The sequence below is a fragment of the Balaenoptera acutorostrata genome, chromosome 5 (genome assembly GCF_949987535.1).
Source record: "Balaenoptera acutorostrata chromosome 5, mBalAcu1.1, whole genome shotgun sequence".
In the NCBI taxonomy this organism is placed as follows: domain Eukaryota; kingdom Metazoa; phylum Chordata; class Mammalia; order Artiodactyla; family Balaenopteridae; genus Balaenoptera; species Balaenoptera acutorostrata.
The window spans coordinates 51,118,702-51,134,948 of record NC_080068.1 but is presented as its reverse complement, the minus strand read 5'-3'; the positions used below and the strand labels follow the sequence as shown (position 1 = coordinate 51,134,948).

The 16,247-nt window shown below is 52.2% G+C and overlaps 1 protein-coding gene across 4 annotated transcripts in view; it reads left to right on the top strand.

The window, feature by feature from the left end:
• The first annotated feature begins 203 nt into the window (after nucleotides 1-203).
• The window catches only part of LOC130708285 (NUT family member 2G-like), a 24,807-nt gene continuing 8,763 nt past the window's right edge, over nucleotides 204-16,247 (top strand). The window contains exons 1-6 of one of the 4 annotated variants that reach the window (XM_057547458.1): nucleotides 204-1,386; nucleotides 2,339-2,467; nucleotides 3,514-3,677; nucleotides 4,131-4,426; nucleotides 4,836-4,952; nucleotides 5,398-7,700. In XM_057547458.1, coding sequence (XP_057403441.1) covers nucleotides 602-1,386; nucleotides 2,339-2,467; nucleotides 3,514-3,677; nucleotides 4,131-4,426; nucleotides 4,836-4,952; nucleotides 5,398-6,270 — 2,364 coding nt within the window. In that variant the 5' untranslated portion in view covers nucleotides 204-601 and the 3' untranslated portion in view covers nucleotides 6,271-7,700. Of the gene's footprint in view, nucleotides 1,387-2,338; nucleotides 2,468-3,513; nucleotides 3,678-4,130; nucleotides 4,427-4,835; nucleotides 4,953-5,397; nucleotides 7,701-13,536; nucleotides 14,745-16,247 lie in introns of those variants that run through there. The other 3 variants (XM_057547459.1, XM_057547460.1, XM_057547462.1) reach the window with 3 other exon arrangements.

Sequence of the window (16,247 nt, the reverse complement as noted above, 5' to 3'; positions counted from 1 at the left end):
ACTCTGGGCACTGGGGAGGGGGTGGCAGGACCTGGCCCATGTTACGTGTCTGCTGTGGGTTGTTCTGAGATGCAGGTGCATTCTGGGCCAGTGTTATGGGTTTGTATCAGGATTCCATTAGAGAGATATTTTCCAGCATTTTGTTTCGTTTTGTGAGGCTAGGAGAGAAAGAGGGGATTTCTACTGAGCATCAGGAAAAGGAGGACTGAGGAGGAGGTGGGGCCCTAATATTTTACACAATACCTGTCCACAAAGGGCTTTTGGGTGCCTAGAACTTACCTTGGAGAAGGTCCCTACCTGCTAGTACGCCGGCTGAGGGGCATTTCTCACAGAGCGGATGTCCACACAGTTCCAGATCTTGGGAGACAGCCTGTGAGGCTTAGGTGCCAGGGGGTGCCTTAGGGAGGCTCTCCAAGTCAGCGCTTGCTGAGGCGATTTCTTCTCGGCAGACAGGGGTCAGGGACCTTGGTGGATGGGCGCGGGGTCACCAGTGGAATAATTCTCAACTGGAGGTCAGGGCATGAAAATCACTTGAAGACATTTGCACGCTGCACAGTTTCCCTTGTCCAAGTGTCCCTCACCTGTGGAGATTAACACTCTGATGCCACAGAAAGCCTCAGTCCCACTTGCCCATTCTCCTCCTCCATTCACTCCTTTCCTTTGCCTCAACAGCATTCCAGTGCTGGGAACGGATGTGACCATGAACCCCGGTGCCTCCTTGTCTACTTTCACGGCAGTGCCCTTCCCTCCACCCATTCCTGGCGCCCAGCACCAGCCACCCTGGCAGCAGCACCTGCCATGTCCCATCACCCCAGCATTCCCTCCTGGCAGCAGCCTGCTGCTGCCAGCTTTCCCCAGGACGCCTATGGTGGCTAATGGTGGCCGTGGCCCCAGTGCCCCTGGGGCTTGCAACCTCACTGTCCAAGTCAGGTCACAAGGGAGGACAGTGGAGGCCCCCCAGACTCAGACCTTTGTCGTTACTCAGGCCCCCCTCAACTGGAGCGCTCCAGGGGCCCTCAGCAGGAGTGCTGCATGTCCTGCACCCGTATTCATAGCAACCCCTGTGATGGGGACCGTTGTGACTGCTTCAGCTGTTGGAGTTAGTCAGGCTGGCAAGGGAGGCTGGACCCCAGGCTTTCTTCCTCAAGCTCCACCACCAGCTGCCCAGCCGGCCCCTATCATTCGCCCCGTGAACTCTGGGCCATGGCCACATGGCACTTCCAGGGAGGGCCGCCTGGCCACCAACCAGTCCAACGCCTCGCAGGATGGCTCCTCTAACACCAAGAGCGAGTACAGTAACTTCCTACGTTGGCAGCACGTCAAGCCCCTGGCCCGGAGACACTTTTGCCTGAGTCCTGATGCAGAAGCTTTTTCCTGCTTTCTCATGTGAGTGAACGCTCAGGGGGTCCTGAGCTTATGGGAGCTTTTAGATGAAGAGGAACTGGGGATGGACTCGCACGTTAGGTTTCTAGGGATACTGGAAGGAAGGTGTGAGGGCGATGTCCGTGCTATGAGAAGGCACACTGTCGGTCACATGGGTGGGCCTGCCAGTCCGTGACATCAGGACTGACATGTGCCCCATCTCAACTGGCCCCACCACCCTGTGAGTCTGGCCAGCTTGCTCTTCCATGATTCTCATGGTAATGTGGACTGAAGACTTGCAGTCAGAGAGGGTCGTGGTGTAAGGTGAGGAGCCAAGGAGTGGATGCCGCCCTCTCCTGTGGTGCCGTCTCCTTCATACAGGACTTGCGTGCACGTGGCCGGGGGAGGTCACTTCAGAGGAGGGGGAGGAGCGCGGGGCCCAGGAGAGCGCTTTATGCATGCCTCCACTTCGTTGTGGAGAATTCCACTAGGAACAGGGTGATGGTAGAGCTCTCCTAAGGGCGTGGGCTCTCTCCCACTAGAGTTGTGAGCCTGGCAGGCATTTCCATCCTAAACCTCCGGTCCCTCGTAAAAAGGGGACAATTACACTTCACTCAGAAGACTGTGCAGAGGACTCCTTGGGCTAATCTATGAAGTGTTAGCAGATTGCTTGGCACATGCCACGCCTCATTGATGATAGTGATTTTTATTATGAAAATGCAGCCTTGAGGAGGAAAAGAGCTCCCCAAGGCACAATGTCCCAGCTCTAGCCTGGGAGTGGATGGCCATCCTTCAGTGAGTGTGAGGCGGTGACAGCAGTGGCCGGGAAGGCTTGTCTTTGCCCTCCCAGACACCTGCCTCTCGCCCTCCTGTTGCTCAGTCATGCTGGGTTGAGTGATGTGTGGGTACATTGGCGGGTGGGGTCAGGCAGGTGGGGGCTGGGCTGGTCCCGGAGACTGACCCCGAGGGCTTACAGCCCAGTGCTTCGATCCCTGGCCCACCTGAATCCCACCATGCCGCTGGAGGAGGGACTGCGGAGGGCCGTGCAGGAATGGCGGCGCAGGAGCAACCTTGACCGGATGATCTACTACGAGACGGCGCAAAAGTGAGTCAGCGTCCTGGGCCCAGGGGCTGCGTGGAGGGTGAGGCGAGTGGGTGAGGGCAGGATCTGGCCGTGGGGGTGCTCATCAGAGAGGACAGAGGAGAAGGGCTGTCACCCAGCACAGGGTCCCCGCAGCCCAGGGGCCCTACTGTCCTCCAGAAACCCCTCCTTCACCTGGAGAGTTTGAGACTTCTGTCCTTCCTCCACCAGGAGCTCTGCCCTCCCCTGATTTCGACCTACCCTTGCCTTGACATGAAGGTCTCAGGACGGGGCAGGGTGAAGCTGTGAGTCCAGTAGGGGTCCAACTCCGGCCATATGGGCTGGGCCGGGGAAAGAGCTCCACCCGCCAGCCTGCTGCTTCCTTAGTGGTGGGTGGCTGGCGGCCACTAACATAGATTTGGGACCACCTCTCCTCATGAAAAGTGCCCTGAGTGGGTACCCTGGCATCCCTGAAGAGGCTGGGGAAGCCAGCTGTCGTCGGCCCAAGGGTCTCCGGCCCTTCCAGTGTTTGCTCCATGGTAATCCCCTTGGTTTAAGAAACAAAAGCAAACAAACGAGCGCCTCTCACAGGAAGGGAAGGCCTCTCCTCTAAGCTCAGCATCCACATCGTCCAGCCTCTCCTGGGCCCTGTCTCCAGGTCTATGTTCCAGGAGGCTCAGTCCTAGCCCAGGGTCCTGGATTCGGGCAAGGACCCCTGTGGGGAACACATGCCTGTTCCAGCCTCTGGCTGTCAGCCCTTCATGTGGTTCTGGATGGGGCCGGGGGCATGAGGAGGGTGCCCCCTGGGTCAGCCATGTGTCCCGTTGACCTGGTTCAATTCAGCGACCTGGGTCTGTGCTGTTGAATGCCCTCCAGTGCTGGTGAGGCAGGAAGGGTCCCAGATCTTGTGATCACTTCCAGGAGCAGCTCTCTGCTGCGGACAGCACCTCACAGGGCCTTGACGGCCCCAAGGCACGTCCTCTCCCACTGCCTCAGTCCTGGCTGCCTTTGTGGGGCTCCAGAACCCAGGCCTTTTTCTCAGGGTGGCCTGTGTCTCCGTCACCCCCCAGGTTCATGGAATTTGCGGCCGAGGAGGAGATGCACATTCAGAATTTGCAGTGGATGCAGGACCTGCCTCCTCCAGCCCCACCGAAGCTGGATCCTCGGGGGCCCCCAGCCCCGAAAGTGGGCCTTCAGCCAGGCACCCAGGTTCCCACTGGAGCTGAAGGCACAGGTAACAGGGGCCTAGGGTTGGCCACCGTCCCCATGTGGATCCTTTTCTTTCAAGACAGGGGCATTGGTCTTTCAACCAAAACAGCCACCGAGGCGGGGGGTGGGGGGGTGGGGTCTCAGCTGCCCTTTGTCACTACGGGGTATTGACTTGGTCAGTTTTATAACTCCTCTCACACCTCCCTGTCAAAGGACCCCACACTAAGTCTGCCTAAGAAGTGGGCTTGACGGGGAGACCCCTAGAAAATTGGAGGTTCCCCACTTCCTTACTTGTGACCCTCTTAGATGACCCCCTAACCTCCCCTCTCCAACTGTGCATGAGGCTTCAGATGGTCCTGACCCCTCCCACACCCACATCAACGTCCCCCAAACAATGCCCTCACCAACGTGCGCTCGGTGGTCAGGAGGTGGACCGGGAGTCCCTCACCTTCCTTCCCTTCCTCCTGCTCTGCCTCAGCCTGTGCTCCCAGGATGTCCGGCCGCAGGGCCCAGCCCTCGCACCCGAAGCCACACAGATCCCAGGGGAACCCGGAGCCCAAGGCGCCCAAGGAGATTCCCCCTGAGGCTGTGAGGGAGGATGTGGACAGGATGGAGGCGCTGGTGGGGCCCGTCCACTCAGCCCCAGGCAAGTCACATGAAGAATGTGGAAAGGACGGAAATGAGCTGAAGCAGGAAGACGACGACACCTACTTGGACCCGTGTCTCTTGAGCTACACTGACGAGCTGCGTTCCCGGGAACACTCTGTCACCAAGGTAGGCTGGGCCTGGAGCCTGGGGTCTACAAGATGCCAGGGCATGGAACTCTCAGCACCCAAGATCTGGGTTCTGCTCAGGCCGATGGGACTTAAGCTCAGCTCCTTGTTCCTGAGCCTGGTGTTAGGGGAGGTTTACGCAGATGTATGTGTGTATATGTTTGTGTCTGTGTGTATGCCTTTGTGTGTCTGTGTATGTGCATCTGTATATGTGCTCTTTTGTGTGTGACTGTGTATGTGCATGTTTGTCTGTGTGTGTGTGTGTGTGTGTGTGTGTGTGTGTGCTGACCATCCCCGCCTTGTGGAGGAGAGTGGGGGTGGGTCTCTGCTTTTCACTTTCCCTCCTGGTCTTCTTGTGTCACAGGCCACTCCTGGCCAAGGATGCTCACAGCCTCTTCTTTCTGTCCGAGGTGGAGGCAGTCATTCATCCTCGAGTCCCGGCAGAATTGTCTTCCCCAGACCCACAGCTGGATCTCTCGGCCCTTGCTGAGGAGCTGAAGCAGGAGGAAGGACTCACCCCTGAAGAAGTGAGCCAGGGGAGGGAGAGGGACACTTAGGGAGCCAGGGGACTCCAGGGGAGGGGGGACCCCAGGTGACCCAGGGGACAGGGGAAACCAGGTGGCCCAGGGGAGCCAGAGGAGGGAGGGATCGCAGGTAGAACAGGGGCGACAAGGGACACCCAGGAAGACCAGGGCACGGAGGGACCCCAGTGAGCAGGGGAGAGGTAGGGCCCCAGAGCAGGAGGCCCACATGGCTCTGTCCGTCCCTTCCCTGCCTCGGAGGCCTGGCATGGGGAAGGGCCCTCTCTGGGGTGGGTGCAGCGCAGGGTGATAGGAAGGAGAGGATGGGGAGCCGGGAGCGGAGGGAAGGACACACAGCTGGGAATAAGGTGCAGGAGGATGGCAGGAATGCCACCGTGTCTGTATTTGGAGTCTAGTCCTGGGGTCACCCGTCCCCTCCTCCCCCCCCCAGGGCCATTGTCCCACTGCCCAGTGCTCCTCCTCTCACACGTGCGCGTGGAGCCGTCACTGTCCTCCTCCCTCCTACCAGCTGGTGCCGAAACGAGTCCTGGCCTTGAAAGAGGACGAGGGTGGGCCGGCAGCCCCGAGCCACAGTGCACCCGGAATGGGCTCAAGTCCATCTGAGTCCCACGCCGGCCAAGCTGCCCAGAGGCACGACCAAGACCGCCATCGAGGGGTCAGTGATGAAGCCTGCCCACCAGAGATTGATTTTGAGGCTCTTCATAGGCCCAACCGAGCAGACACTGGCCCGTTCGGGCCCAAACTCTTTGTTCCCTCTCGAGGACGTCAGGAGGTCTCTCCATCCCGGGCCGGGCGGCCCTCCTCTCCCCAGGGTCAAAGGCGCACTGGCCCTCGACTGGGACCCAGGGATGCGTCTCTTCTCAGAGAGGCGTCTCCTGTTCGGGGGGCCCGAGGGCCCAGGGATGCGGCCAGTGAGGACGAGGAGGCGTTCCCCAGCCTGGCCTCCCTCTTGGCCTCTCTGCCCAGCCTGCCGCCTTGCCGGCTGTCCCAGAGTCCTGCCCCTGCTTCAGGCCTGGCCTCCCCTGGAGGTTGGGGGGCCCAGAGTGCTCCCCAGGCCCCCTCCCCTCAGAGAAGGGGCCTCAGCCCAGCTCCACCAGCCGCTCCCAAGTCGAGGAAGCGGGCTCTGGGTGGGCGCCCAGCCGCTGCTGAGAAGCTGCCCATCCCCGGGGCTGCCCACGGGGTCTCTGCGAGGCCAGCCTTGGCTCTGGGGCTGGCTCGCCCCTCACAGCCGGGAAAGAGAAAGCGTGACCCGTTTGTCATAGGGAAGAGGAGGAACAGGAAGAGGAAGCGCTGCAGCCAGTAGGGAACAGCCGGGCCGGCCCTCCAGGGCGAGCCCCCCAGGGCGGCCCCCAGGGGAGCCTAGGGGCTCCTCCTCACCCCAGAGCTGATCCTGGGATTGTGGGGGGTTAGGGAGGTGGGGGAGGTGGGTGTGGGCAGGACCTTTGGAGTGATGTATGAAAATTGTGAATAAAGATAGTTTTGGTGGGAAATGCTCTCAGGCCACTGTTATCTTGTTCGTGTGGAGCTGCTCCACAGAGAGCGATCCTGAGAGGAAGGAAGGGTGAGGGAGGTCACAGGAGCTATGGATCTACAGGTGGCCAAACCTTTCCTCCACATAGACAAGGACTCCTCAGGCTGCCCCTGGGAACGCACAGCTCTCACTTTCCCCAGGGACCCCCTCATCATCCCCTTCTCTAAAGCCTGCTTGGCTAGGGGCCTTCTGGGGCATCTGTAGCATCTTCTGCATCCCTGAACCGTCTGGGGAGGGAGAGCTGCTTTTGTGCCTCTCAGCCCTCTGGACACTAACCAGTTTCTAGGACGGAGCCTGGAGACAGCCCTTGTCTTTATGGAGCTTCTCTCTGCTTCCCTGAAGTGGCCAGACGATGGCGCTGGGGTGACCCTCCGCTCATCCAGGGTTTCCTGTGTGGGTGGCCTGACCAGAGAGGAAAAGTCTTGGCCATGGGGACAGGACTGTCTGCCTGGTCGTAGCGGGAGCGTTCTCTAGTCCCACTGGGATTACTGCAATGTGGAGCGTGGTTGAGGCAGCTACCTCTTAATCCCAATGAGGATGCAATAAGGGGAATGGGCAGAGGGAAATTCATGGGGCACCTCTTACAGGTGTGTATAAGGGTAGTGACAGTGGGGCCCCTTGGTGGGACTTGTGGGATTTCTGTGCAGCAGCATCTCTTTCAACTGAGGGAGGAGGACCCATCTGGCTGTGGCTGTGGGGACTGGCCTTAGGGGCCTAGGGGTGTGCAAAGACACCCCAGAACTACTGTCCCTTCCCTTTCCACCCATGGCTGGTCATGTGTGTGTATTGGTATCAACACTGATTTGTATTGCCATAGAAAACAGTTCCTCCTGACAAACTATGACCGTGTTTCACAAGAACAGCTTGCTCACAGGGGCAGCAGGGGTGGGGGAGAGGTGTCTGTGGCCCCAGATCTGGGTGGGAGCTGGGATCCATGCTGAGGAGTGTAGAGGCCTCAGTCACCGTCCTGTGCTTGCCGGCAGAGACTTTGAATCATCAGAGCTGGGGAAATGACCCGCTCCTAAGGGTGAGACGAGCAAACAATGAGGGGCAGGGAGCAGACCCCTGCTGTCTCCCTGAACTGCCCCCCCTCGCAGCCTGCTTAGCCCCCGTCACGGCCTGTGCTGGCCCACCTCTGAAGCCCCTTCCTCCTAATGCACTCAGATGCTCTGATCCTTTGTGGACCCGCCCTGGGCCTCACCCCCCCCCCCCCCCTTCCCTGCTGGCCAAAGCCTCTTCTCCCGGTTCTGAGTTCTGATTCCTTCCCCAGGACCCAGGCGGGGGTTGGGACAGCAGAGACTCCCTAATTCTCCCTCCTCCTCCCTGAGATCTTGACAGTCACCTTTGCATGTTTCTATGATTTTCACTACTGTACATACTTCCTGTGAGTGGCTATGATATGTCCTTTTAGGAGTGGCTTATTTCACTTAGCATAATGTCTTAGAGGTTTATCCATGTTGTAGCATGAGACATGGTTTCCTTTTATTGCAAGGAAGGAAATACTTCCTTGTGTTTATAGACCCCATTATCCCTTCATCTGTTGATGGACATTTGGGTTTCTTCACGTCTTGGGTATTTTGGAGAATGCTACGACGAATGTGGGTGTGCAAAGATCTCTTTGAGATCCTGCTTTGAATTCTTTTGGATACATACCCAGAAGTGGGACTGCTGGATCACATGGTAGTTATATTTGTAATTTTTTGAGGAAACTTCATATTGTTTTCCGTAAGGGTTGTCCCATTTTACACCTCTCACCAACAATGAGAAAGATAGCTACCATCAAGAACTTGGTATATATCCATCTTATAAAAATGTTTATGCTTTTAGCAGAGCTGTAGATAATCAAAATTATGTATAATAACAATATTTTTGGTTATATATGGTGTCATGTAAATCATATTGCCTTTGCCTTCTTCTTTCAACATTCTTACTTTAAGAAAAATGGATATATTAGATGTTCTTTAATTTTTTAATTATTTATACTTTTGCATTGTATGCATACATTAAAAATATTTTATCAGTTCCCTTGTTGGTGAACTTTTATAAATTATAATGTGACAGGGTAATCAGTTCCAGAGGAAAAGTTTTTCCTTTCAGAACTTTGAATATTTATTCCATCGAATATGGCTTTTGTTACTGTTGTTTCAAATTATGCCATCAATACACCCTTTCATGGTGGGTGATCAGTTTCCTTGCTGATTGTTTTTCGTAAGACTGTCTGTTGTCTTTTGTGTTCTCCAGTTTCTTGACGTGTGATTAGTTTCAGGTTAAAAAAATGCATCCTCCATGTGATCTATTTTGCTTCATTAACTGATAATCCACATTCTTCATCTCATCTAGAACATAATATTATCTTTTTCAAATGTTCCTTCTACTCATTCTCTCCTGTCTCTACTTCTAGAACCCTGGATATATGTATATTAGACCATCTTATATATTCTCTGTGTCTTCATCAGCTTGGACGGCTATAACAAAATGCCATAGACCTGGTGGCTTGAAAAACAGACGGTACTTTCTTAACAGTTCTGAAGGTTGCAAGTCCAAGATCAAGGTGCCATATTCAGTTCCTGGTGAGAGCGCTCTTCCTACTTTTCAGATGGTTGTCTTCTTACTGCGTCCTCACGTGGCAGAGAGAAAGAGGGGTCCCTCTTGTGTCTTTTCTTGTAAGGGCACTAAACCCATTATGAAAGCTCCATTCCCATGCCCTAATTACCTCCCAAAGGCCCTATCCCCAAATACATTGAAGGGTAGGGCTTCAACATAAGAATTGGTGGGGGGGATATACGTCCATAGCATTCTGCCCCTGGGACCCAAAATTCGTGTCCTTATTGTATGCAACATACATTCATTCTATCCCAACAGCCTCAAAAGCCTTAACTCATTCCAACATCAACTGTAAAATTTAAAGTCCAAAGTCTGATCTAAACACCATCTAAATCACATATGGGTGAGACAGGAGGTACTATTCATCCTGAGGCAAAATTCCTCTGTAGCTGTAAATCTGTGACCCAAACAAGTTAAGTGTTTCCAAATACCATGTTGGGACTGGTATAGAATAGACATCCCTACTCCAAAAGGAAGAAATAGGAAAGAAGGAAGGGGTGACAGTCTCCAAGCTAGTCCAAAGCCTAGCAAGGCCAATCCCATTAGATCTTAAGGTACGAGAATAATCCTCTTTAGTTTGATGCTTTGCCCTCCAGGCCCGCTGGGGTGGCAACATCATCCCCACAGCTCGGTGGGGCAGCCCCACTCCTTCAGCTTGGTGGCGTGCCACCCACACTGCAGCTCTCTGTAGGGCCTCCACCTACACCATGGCTCTCTGTGAGGGCGACAATCTCACACTTTGAAACTGAGGCCCCCTGGGCCTGTGGTGGGATTGACAGACCCGATGACCTCGGAATCACCTTTGGGGTCCTTCTTCCCTTTTCTTCAAGAGGAGTACACATTCACAGCCAAATTGCTCTAGTCTCCCATTCTGTAGAATCCAAGAATTCTGACAGCCTTCCCTCATTCTGCCTGGCTTTCTCTGTCCCCTTTCGTTCAAACTGGCAGGGTCCCTGCTGGTTTAATCCTCTATTCCTGGCCTCTGCTGAGATGACTAATTAAATTAATAGCACACCTGCTACACCCTTCGAGATTTCTTCAGAACAAGCGTTCTCACTTTCAAATATGGATAGGCTGAGAAGTTTCCAAATCTCTAAGTTCTGATTTCTTTTTGCTTAACAATTTGGTCTTCAATTTCTCTCTCTCCTGACGTGTTTCACTGTGAGCGGTGAGGAGGAACCAAGCTACTTCTTCCAAACTTTGTTTAGAGATCTCCTCAGATGAATATTCCGTTTCATCACTCACAGGGTCTACCTTCCAAAAAACACTAGAACACAGTTCAGTCGAGTTCTTTGCCACTTTATAATAAGAACTGCGTCTCCTCCAACTTCTGATAACGTGTTCCTCATTTCTGTTGGAGACCTCACCAGAATAGCCTTTAACGTCCATATTTCTATCTGTTCATGATTATTTCTGTATTCTCTACAAAGATGGAGGTTTTCTCTCCAGTGTGCGTCTTTTCTTTCTGAGCCATCACCAGAATCACTTTGAATAGGTAAGGGCTGAAAGGCCTTTATGGTGATCTCTGCTTTTTTGTAGCATGCACTTCCAATCTCTTTCAGCCTTTACCTGCTATCCAATTCCGAGGCCACGTCCACATATTTAGGTATTTGCGACTTCTTGGTACCAAAATATGTGTTAGCTCAAGGGACTATAACAAACTACCACAGCCTGGGTGGCTTAAACAACAGACGTTTAGTTCTCACAGTTCTGGAGGCTGCAAAGCCCAAAATCAAGCCACCAGCAGACTCCAGGTCCCTAAATTTCTCATTCATAATTTCTGACCGTTTCTTTTCTGTGCTACATTTTAGCTAAATTTTCACGTCTATCATCCATGTCATCCACTTCCTCTTTCTCAGTATCTGATCTAACTTTTTCCCATTCCCTTTGCTCTACAGATGTGTGATGTTTGTAGGTTGAATTTCATCATCCACTATAAAATATTCAATTTCAATGGTCAAGATTTACTAACATCAATCATTTTTACTGTTGAAGACAGAACATTCTTAACTGGAACTGGCACTGTTAATACAAGTGTATGATAGTGAATACAAGCACAACTAGTACAGTTTGGTGCTACTCCTTGATTTGGGTTAAGGTGCCAGCACTTCTGCCACCTTTGCTTTTACACCATCAGTACCTATGTCAACACAATTGTTCCAGAGTAAATCATGAGATTAAAAAAGTTTCACCAACAGTTTGAATATTACAGCATCATGTTGTTTGTGATCAAGCGTGAAGATCGTCAATATTATCTAGTGCTAGTACTAGACAAATTCAAGGAACACAGCAAACCCAGTCACTTTTTGTTTCCTTTTCCATGGGAAAAGCTGTAAGCAACATGTTTTTGCCCTTTAAAGGGCTCCTATGTCTCTGTTTAAAATATTCCATTCCTCTCTCTCTTTTTTCAAATTCATTAATTGATTTATTTGTTTCTAGCTGCGTTGGGTGTTCGTTGCTGTGCGCAGGCTTTCTCTAGTCGCGGTGAGCAGGCTTCTCATTGCGGTGGCTTCTCTTGTTGCGGAGCACGGGCTCTAGGCGCGCGGGTGTCAGTAGTCGTGGCACACGGGCTCAGTAGTCGTAGTTCGTGGGCTCTAGAGCGCAGGCTCAGTAATTGTGGAGCACGGGCTTAGTTGCTCGGCGGCATGTGGGATCTTCCCAGTCCAGGGACCAAACCCATGTCCCCTGCATTGGCAGGCGGATTCCCAACCACTGCGCCACCAGGGAAGTCCCAATTCCTCTCTCTTTAAACAGAAAGTGATTGGACTTAAAGCAGTGCTTAAAGTTTACTGGTACTATAATCCTTGTTCAAAATTGCTCTGTGGCATAAGTCACAATGCAGTGAATTGTTGACACCTCCAAATCCCAGGGAGGCCCCTGAGTGCTCTCTCAGGAGGAAATTGAGGTCAGGTGTATCTGATGGCCTGTGTGCTCTCTGTGATCCTGGTGATATGTGGGGGCTTTCAGGTGAGTGCAGTGGGTAGACTCATGGACTCTTAGTCTTGGCTGGGGGAGACAGCACTGTCGGGTTTATGTTTCCACATTTGCCTCCTTTTGTGTTGCCTTTCTCGCAGTTGCATTTAGCCTGATTAGAGGGAAGGAGGAGATGTCGGTAGCTGGGCAGGTGGTTCTCCAGGAGCAAATGTCAGGGACGGTTGTGTGGGCAAGATCCCTAGGCCCCGTCCTGGCAATCTTGCTGTGCACTGAGCAGTCCAGCTGAATCGGCTCCTTGACCAGAAGTCCAGGAAACTTTTGGCAATCTGGGCAAAATTTGGGATCTGAGGATGGGCTCAGAAATTTCAGCAAGGATTTGGCGGCATCTTACCCTCGGGCTGTTTAAGAGCCCCTGGTTTTGAATGGCATGAAGCGCCAGAGAGCCTTTGATCACATTCTATACAGCTGTCCTGTGTGTGGCCCTCCAGCAGCAAACCTCCTGTGCTGTGACCTCAGGGCAGGCCCCATCCCCCCGCCCCGAGGCTCCTGCCCTGGGAAGCCTGAGGGTGTAGCGCAGGCTGACTGTCAGTGCTGGGCTCCTGGCTTGCCTGCCTCACAGGATGGAGCATCTGTTCACCTTATGCTGGTGCCCTTCCCAGAACCAATGGGCTCACAGCCCAGACATTTGTGCTGAGTCTGGGGGCAGCTGTGCCCTGAGAAGCCATGTCTTCTCACTTGGCCCAGGGAGCACCTCCTCAACGGACCACGCTTATCATACGGGCCTCCTGCTCTTGTGCCCTCTTGTTTTGTTCTGAGGCAGGTGGTTGTGATGGCCAGTACTGTGGGGTCTTGTGATCTCAGAGCAGACACTGGAGGCTGACTGACCCCACAGAGGTGGACAAGGATGTGGGCTCAGGCGATGGGTCCTTTCTTGGGTTTCTGCCTCTCCTCCCTGACTCCTGACCCTTGCTCTCAAAAGCTCACCTTTCTGTTGTAGTTGCCTCACCAGGGGGCAGTGATGGGCTTTGCCCTGCTGAACTATACCCTCGGGGTCGGTGGCCACAGCCTGGCTTGTCACACACTGGGGAAATCCTACACTGGGGAAGTCAGGATTGTGCCTTGCTGGGCTTGGAACCCAGGTAGAAAGGTAGATGGTGTGGGTCTGAGGGACTGATGCCCCAGCCCCAGGGCAGGTGACTTCTCCTGGGAGAGGTTGCCCATGGCCCCCTTTGGCCCCTCAACCCTGCAGAGGTGCTGATAGACGGCCCCTGCAGGCCACAGCCTCTGTGCATAGGATCTGCCCCAGTATCACATGAGAAGCCGGGGCCAGGAGCCTCGCTCTCTCTGAGAGCAGCTGGTCAACCCACGCTGAGGGGCGTCTTCTCGGACACAGGGCACATAGCTGACCTGTAACTGACATATAGACTCTTCCCTGGGCTTTACCCCGGAATTTACCTCCATTCTTGTCTCCTGTCTCACGGCCCCTGCCTTTTCCCCCAGACACCGGAGATCTCCAGGCTTGGGTGGAGTATGGCATGTTGTCAAGCTCAGTGGTGTCCACCTCACCAGCCCACTGGAATCAAGCCCCAGGGGGCCTTTGAGAGAGCAAGACCAAGGACTTTAAGAAGACTACGGTTAATGTTAAGGAGCATAGATTGTAAGATGAGGAATTTCACTAGGGTTTTTCAATCCATAAGAAGAATGAAATAGAAATTGCAGAATTGAAACTTGCACAGACATCAAGAAATAATAGTTTACAGGCCTCAAGAAATAATAGTTTAACAAATGACACATTCACAGAATCAAGGAGATGAGCACCATCCACAGGCTGTGCAAAGGAGGTGCCTTATCCCAGGAGCAGCGTGGCCACGGATCGTCTGAGAGCGAGGCATGTGCTGGGGAAGTTTTGTATGTAATATTCACCAAAGGGAACCTTGGCCAGTGATACCAGGGAAAGGCTATCATGGTGAAGGCCCGCTCATCTCCACCACCCTCAACTTGAATCAAAGTATTGGCTGAAGAAACAGACTTGACAGAGACTTCGGCCACCTGGCCTGGGTTCTCCCTACAAAACGTCATGTTTCTCCACGAACAGGGCAAGGAGTCACAATTGTCCGAATCACAGACTGCATATCTCAACGGTACAGCTGTTACAAATTTGCACCTTTGTTTGAAGGGAATTGTTAAGTGGTGGGTAGGGAGTGATGTGTTCCAGGGAGGATTTGGGCCCTCTGGCTTGCAGGTGACCCTCTTATCAGACAGGGCAATTCTGCCAATAACTCATCACTGCCTTCATTCCTCAGGTGGTAGGGATACAAAGGGATTAAAAGGGGTGCGGGCAGAAAACAGCCCTCACTGACAGCACAGAGCCATCACCTACTGTCTCCTCAACTCCTCTGCCCATAGAGCAACCGAGGGTGCCAGCTTCTTGCGTTCACAGCAGCTGTTGGTAGCACACCATCATCCAAGGAGTTCTTGAGCACTAACTTTGCACTACTCAGCAGCATAATGGAGAAATCAAGGATGGTCCATGGAAATAGCTAAGGGTCTTGTTTTAGGGCAAACGAGCTTATTCTGCAATATGTGCTTCTTAGTTAATTGGGGTTCGAATGTCCTTTCTTGTATGAAATGATGTGGATAATGTTTGAAAAATAAAAGGTTGGCCACCCCATGAGAAACTATGCTTTTATCTGAGTGGGGTTGGGGAGCAAGAGGGAGTAATGAAAATTTGGGTTGTTGAAGTAGTGACAGGGCAGGGCTGACTTGTTCAAGACTGCCTCCCTGCAGGAGGAAGGCCGGCCTTCCTCAAGACTTCATGGACACTCCCCATAGCCAGGGCTTACGGCTGTCATAGCTGGTGATTCAGCCATGGGCCTACTGAGCAATACAGCTGCAACCGCAGCTTGGCTCAGCCCTGACCAGCAGGAGAGAGGCTGGGCCTCCCTCAGCCTGAGTGCTCGTTCCATGGAGAGGGACTGGACCTGGGTCCTGTGTGTCCCAGTGCTGGTCCTAGTTCCTGCCCACACGGGACCTGGGCTTCCCTGATTCTGCAATATAAACACCAGAGCTCAAAGTTTGGGTCCCTCTCCTGGACCCTGGATCCCTACTGGATCCCTGTGTGCTGGCCCAGAACAAAGTGTGCAGTGGGGACCCACAAACTCCCCACTATTCCTGTGACTGTGAACTGCCCCTGATAAACATGGCTCCAGCAGCCAGGGTTACATATTTTTAGGGGACTCTCTTATGGTTACAAGTGCAAAAGACTGAGAACTACTATGGAAAACTAATATTTGAAAACTTCACTCCAGTGATATTTGAAGAACCTCTATAAAATAACTAAACAAACATAATCGCATTTTATTCCACTGTGTCCAAAGTCTAAGCTTTAAATTGTATAAAAATGAGAACGACAAGTAGAATGCCTCCAAACATTTGGAAATTAAGATGCACACTTCTAAATAATCCATGGTTAAAGAGGAATTTCAAGGAAAATTTTTAAGATAAATAGAACTGAGTGAAAATGAAAATACAACACATAAAATGTGGAAGGATCCAGATAAAACATTATTAAGAGGGAAACGAATGGCACTAAATGCTTAGAATAGAAAAGAGGGAAGGTCTCAGATCAATAGTCTAAGCTTTCACACACGGAAACGGGAAAAAAATTGCACAATAAAATCAACACATGAAGAAGGAAGCAAATAACAATACACTCTGATCAAATGGAGTCTATTCTCGGAACACAAGCTTGGTTTACAATTCAAAAATCATCAGCGTAACTTGCCATATTAATAGATTGAAGAAGAAAATCTACATGGCCACATCAATTAATGAAGAAAAAGCATTTGATGAACTTCAACACACATTCATGTCAGAAACTCTCAGGAATAGAAGGGCTCTACTTCAACCCAGTAAAGAATATCTACAAAAAACCGGCAGTGAACATCATACTTCATGGTGAGAGAATGAATGTTTTCCTCCTAAATTCAAAAGAAGGCCAGAATGTCCTCTTTCATCTCTGCTTTTCAACTTAGTACTGTAGGTACTAGCCAGTGCAGCATGGCAAGAAAAAGAAAGAAAGACACACAGATTAGAAAGGAAGAAATATTCATGTCCATACTCATGGATAGCATGACTGTACTCATGGATAGCATGACTGTCTGCATAGAAAATCCCAAGAAATCTCTAAGAAGCAATTAATAAGTGGCAAT